Below are 6000 nucleotides of genomic sequence, written 5' to 3'. Positions count from 1 at the left end.
TACATGTACATCCATACACCACAGACACACACACACACACACACACACACACACACATGCTAAGGACAATTGGGTCCATTTGTGCCAGGCTAGCAAGGGCTTTGGATTCTAATAAGTAATTAGACTTGTGGTTTTCAGTTATCAGTAAGCTGCTGATTCCAAAGTACGTTACTTTCATGCAGAGAAGCTCATCATTTACTGTACAGTTCATTTAAGAAAGCAACTGTTTTTCCAGGGCTACACATAGAATGATTTTGTACACGACAGAAGCAATCCAAGCATGCCAAAGCCAATGCCACAAGAGCATAAGCAAATTATGTGTTTTCTGCAGCCACACATACGCACACACACACACACACACACACACACACACACACACACACACACATACACAGACACAGACACATGTGTAGTCAACAACTCTATCAGTACCCAACATGAGAGCACTTTCTGTCCACTTGTCTCTGTGCTGCGTTTCAAGCAAGGGACAGAAACAGAATGAGTGTGTGTTTGCATGTTCATGCACAAGCAAGCCGGAGCTGGAGAGCCTCATGCGGTCTGCTGATATCATCTCCACTCCCGAACTCCAGCACTTCTCTGCCACTCCTCCCAGCTGGAGCCAGACAGGAGAGAGCTGCTCCGAAAACTCACTGTTTGCTGAAGGTCAGGGATTCCAATACGGATAATGACGGCGCTCCCGTGGATATCCTCCATGGTTTCGGTGGAGCCGGACTTGCTCCCGGGAGAGGTCCGAATGCTGTCGTCTCCGTGGTTACTGTTGGTAGTGACGTGCTGTTGGCGCAGCCTGTCGGGAGCCTCATGCTTGCCGTCGGCGGGCGGACTGACGGGCATGCTCTGGGAGTATGGGGGGGGTGTGTGGGGGTGGGTGTGTGTGCACTGCTCAACACGCTGGCCTCACAACCCTGCAGACAAACACACACACACACACACACACACAGACAGAAGTGATTCGCTGAGTGTTTTATGAAATGGGTCAAATGGATGGTTTGGCACTGGGTTTTTGTCTTCACAGTGTAAAGCAAATTGTGTATGAGTGTAAAAGTGTGTGTATCTATAAGAGGGAGCGAGAGTGAGTGAGAGAGAGAGAAAGAGAGAGAGAGATCAGAAGCTAGAGAGAAATACTTAAAGTACATTGGTTGTGAGTGGTTGCCATGGACACTGTGAAACAGATCCATTTGGGAATAATGGAATTTCAGGGAACCCTGTATCCCATGTTACCATGACAACGCTGCACTCAGCTTGTTCTGCTGAGTTACATCTACTTCACTTCCTCTTTAAAAAGGCCACACACTGTGCTGGCCCTCCCACCATACCAGACACACACATACCATACCACCACATACCACACATACACACACACACACACACACACACACACACACACACACATACACATGTAAAAGAACCAACACGCCAGACACTCATTTCATATACCACACAGCAAAAACCGTTAGCATCCAGAGAAAACACACATATGTACCCCCTCCCCCCACACACCTGTTTTGCCACTAGTAATATAGCTATTTCTCCCACCACCTACACACACTCACATGTGCAATCACACAGCAGCATGCAAGAAAGTCCCTCGCTGTTGTCCTGGAAGGCAGATAGGAAGTCCTCGATTATGTAACACACAAAAAGGTGGCAGGAGAACATGGAAGATGGACAGAATCAACAGGGCAATAGGGACGCTGGTCACCATCACCATCATCATCAGCGTAATACCACATATTAACCAAAATATACCCAAATGATTAACACTCAGTCACACATACCCTGTCATAATATTAATAGACCTATTTGTCATGATGTGGATGTCTGTATGACAGACAGAACCACCCACAGCATTTTTAAGCTTAGAATATCACATCTTCCTGAAGATGATCATCAAATTATTCACAGTTCAAACTAATGAACGCATTCTGTCAATTTTAATTTCAATAACGATGATAAGTATATTCACACAATGATAAATATTATTTAATAACGGATACAAAATAATAAAGATTTTCCACATTTGATGAGAATAGATTATTCACCTTTGACCTGTGCTTGCCATGTAAAGCCTGCTGCAGTTAGGAGGATATCTCAGCCACCCTGGAATAGTTCGCTCACCCTGGAATCTTCAGTAAGATTTTCCGGGCTCCCCCATTAATTATGTCCAGTCTTGTCCTGGCAGTATTGTGATTATAATTCCAAGCTTGTGTTAATAGTAACAGAGCAGAATTTCTCAGTGGTGCCCGTGTAGTCCGAGATTTCAGGAAGCTTCAAACCCAGCCCTGATTCTGCGTGGTGGAGAGCAGGAACACTCGCAGGAAAAAGGAAACAGGATGGGCCAAGATCCCTGCTCTCTGACACTTCAGCCAACCAACACTCTCCTTTCAAACACCTCTCCCAATAAAAGGCCTTGTTTTTAATGCATACACCAATAGCTGGTGCCTAAAAGAAAGGAAAAACGCCAATAGCCAGTCATCACAAGCAGACTAGAACCTTATGCCGGCACTCCGGGTTTTTTCCATATTATGTGGAATACTAGTGGGTGCCGAAGTAGAACTGGAGGGTTGTGAACTTTGCCCCAGTGGCCTGGAACAGTTCCCTTAACCCCAGGGCTGTTTCAGGGACACTGCCACAAGGTGCCCTTTATCTTTTCTCTTTTCAACATCACTGTGTGCTCAAATGAGCAGGAACCGCTCGATGCCGTGCTGCAAAATATATGTATGGATACACAGAGAGACAAATAGATAGACATATGGAAGATAGATAGATAGATAGATAGATAGATAGATAGATAGATAGATAGATAGATAGATAGATAGATAGATAGATAGATAGATAGATAGATAGATAGATAGATAGACAGACAGACAGACAGACAGACAGACAGACAGACAGACAGACAGACAGACAGACAGACAGACAGACAGACAGACAGACAGACAGATAGATAGATAGATAGATAGATAGATAGATAGATAGATAACAACAGGGAGACAATAAAGGGATGAATATAAATTACTCTTCACTAATCCTCCATTTTACATATAGATCAAAAGCACACCCACACATTCACACATTTACACACACACACACACACACACACACACACGCACGCACGCACACACACACACACACACACACACACACACACAGAATGACTAACTGGGACAGGGGCTAGACACCAATCATGTGCAGGCGTCAGGCCATACCTTTGCAGTCTCCAGAATCTTCCACTGGGTCTTTTTTCATATTGAGCCTTTACCGGCTGTGCAGGCAGCTTCCTGTGATCTCAACCCAACTTCCTGTCCCCTTCCCAGCTGGATCGAGCTGAGGCTCCTTAGGATGTTTGGACAGGAAGTAGAGGAAAGGCTGCGTACCGCTGATAACTCCAGCGGCGCAAACACTCAACTCACACACACACTGACAGCGGGACAAAAATAAAGGTGGGCTGCCTCCCTTTCCATACGCCCTCGATCAATCCCAAACGCACTAAGTGATGGAATTAAAAATATCACTCCACGGGTGGAGGGTGGCACATGAATCTCTTCTACTAACCAACAGCATAGGGCATGTCCAACAGCGAACACTCACACTCACATTTTCTACTGCCACGTGACACTGAACTATACTAACACGCATGCATGCTTCGTCATCCACGACTTGAGCTGCAGGTAAATCTTTGGTGCCACTTCAAAGAATGGGGTATTAACAAGTCTGCACGTCTCGCCTTAGGAAGCACTACCAAGCTAATTCACGAGATGCTAACAGCCAAAGACATACTCTCCCTGTTACATAAGAACTCCCTTGAAGTCTGCAAAAGCCTCCTGAGGTGGAGAACCAGTAAAGCTCTTCTCACTAAAGCAGTAGACTGCACCTGCCAGCACGGATGCTTTCACCAACGCTGCACATTGGGGTTACAGATCCTGGGAGCATTTGCAGGGCCTGGAGCTCAAAGTATTCCCTGTGGTAGGTCTTCTGTATTTTAAAGGTGACTACCAGGGCCTATTAAAAACTCTAAAGATCTCAGTGTAATGCAGCAGTCAGTCAATCGTAGACATTTACATTACATAATTAGTATGCTGTGTCTAATTAAAAATCGTCTTTACCCTCAACCCCACCCCCCCAACATCCAGTTATTACTTATCAGCTTAGATTTGCATAAAGAAGCCACGCTGAAGTACACTAAAGCTGTAACAGCCTCATACCAACAAACCTGTCAGTCCACACAGACTATACCTTCATGGACTTGGAACATTGAAGTTATCAGAGGTACTGTGCAAATGCACGGACGTACACATGCACACACACACACACACACACACACACACACACACACACACACACACACACACACACATACACGCACACCCAAAACCCCCCACCCCCACCCCCATATTTTGGTCCTCCTACTCACAAGACAAAAATTTGCTCCTCTGATTTCTGTCCCCTTTAACACACCCATGTAGAGATGGTACGATGTGGCACAGCGTGCTCCGAGCAGAGATGAGGAGTGTGTGTGGGCGTGCGCGTCTCACCTCATCGCTCCCCCCCGATTAGAGCCTCGGAGAATCTCCGTCACAAGCCGTGTGTGAATTCACATGCTAGCAAAGTGCTGTCACTGCATCCCAATACCGCTGCATCTCTCCAAGTCCTTGCTTATCGCTATGGCAACCAGAAAAATGGTTCGCAGGGAAACTTTGGGTTGTTTTTTGTTTTTTTGTTGTTTTTTTTAAAGGGCCATACAGGCGATGTGGCGCAGGCGCGTCCGCGCACGGCGTGCAACGGAGTCGCTGAAGACTTGAGCGCAGAGTGGAGATGTTTGAAGTCGGGAAGGTGGGGGGCAGTTGGGAGGGTATAGAGGGGTTAAAGAATGATGAGAGAGAATGAGAAAGAGAGAGAGGGAGGGAAAGGGGGAGATGTAGTGTGTGTAGGCGTTGGGGCTGAGGAATGGCCTCAGTCACGACAGAAATGAGGGAGACGCGAGGTAGCGGCAGGTAACGAGGGTAAAGCGGCAGCCGCGCTAGGAGCGCCTTAGCGCACAAGTAAAAATACATTCACGCTGGCGGGGATATCTAACAAACCTTTAATGATATTGGCGCTTTAACCAGAAGAACTGGAAATCTATTTAAAAGTGCGCGCGTGCACAGACTCTCTCTCGCTCTCTCTCTCATACACACACACACCTGGACATACACACGGTGCCTGCTTGATAGTGTCCTATAATCCTTCATATTGAATAACATGGCCATGGACACCCACTGATAGTGTAAGCACTGAAAATCTTTCTTAAAGAATATCATCACATGTACAAAATCTCTCCTTTTTTGCACATACACACAAACACAGACACACACGTGTGCGCGTGCACACATACACACACACACACACCATCCATACACCCACATTAACTGATGAATTTGTAATCAATGAAAGTGGAACAAAACTTACCCTATATAACTAGGACTCTCATTGCATACCATATCGGCTTCTTCTCCGGGAATCCGTGTCTGCTCTCTGTGAGTATGTGCGTGTGTGTTTATGTGAGTGTGTGTGCGTGTAAGTGTGTGTGAGTGTAAGTGTGTGTGTGTGTGTGTGTGTGTGTGTGTGTGTGTGTGTGTGTGTGTGTGTGTGTGTTTGTGTGTGAGTGAGAGAGAGAGAGAATGTGTGTATTTGTAAGTATGAGTGTAAGAGAGGGGAACAGAGAAAAAGGGAGGGAGAAAGGGGGAGAGAGAGATGGAGAAAGACAGAGAAACAGAGAGAAAGAGAGAGATGGAGAGAGAGAGAGAGAGAGAGAGAGAGAGAGAGAGAGAGAAAGAGAGAAAGAGAGAGGGAGAGAGTGCGGAGGCAGAAAGACTGTTACTGTATGACAGGAATGCTCAGCTCAGCCCACACAGTGCAAGCTTGATACACTGACTAGATGTGTGAGTGAGTGTGTGTGTGTTCACAGAGAGGGAGAGAGACAGACAGAGGGAGAAAGGGAGG

General features: G+C 46.3%; 1 protein-coding gene across 4 annotated transcripts in view; it reads right to left on the bottom strand.

Moving 5' to 3' along the window:
- shank3b (SH3 and multiple ankyrin repeat domains 3b) overlaps positions 1–5607 on the bottom strand; it is a 22402-nt gene extending 16795 nt beyond the window's left edge. For 3 of the 4 annotated variants that reach the window (XM_035528743.1, XM_035528742.1, XM_035528744.1), the window contains exons 1-2: positions 2061–2310; positions 652–923 (exon numbers count right to left, since the gene is read on the bottom strand). In XM_035528743.1, coding sequence (XP_035384636.1) covers positions 652–852 — 201 coding nt within the window. In that variant the 5' untranslated portion in view covers positions 853–923; positions 2061–2310. Of the gene's footprint in view, positions 1–651; positions 924–2060; positions 2311–5466 lie in introns of those variants that run through there. The other variant, XM_035528741.1, reaches the window with a different exon arrangement.
- Between the last annotated feature and the right edge of the window lie 393 nt (positions 5608–6000).

This window comes from Electrophorus electricus, chromosome 7, assembly GCF_013358815.1.
Source record: "Electrophorus electricus isolate fEleEle1 chromosome 7, fEleEle1.pri, whole genome shotgun sequence".
NCBI lineage: Eukaryota > Metazoa > Chordata > Actinopteri > Gymnotiformes > Gymnotidae > Electrophorus > Electrophorus electricus.
The sequence above is the reverse complement of the archived record's forward strand: the minus strand, read 5'-3'. Positions and strand labels throughout refer to the sequence as shown.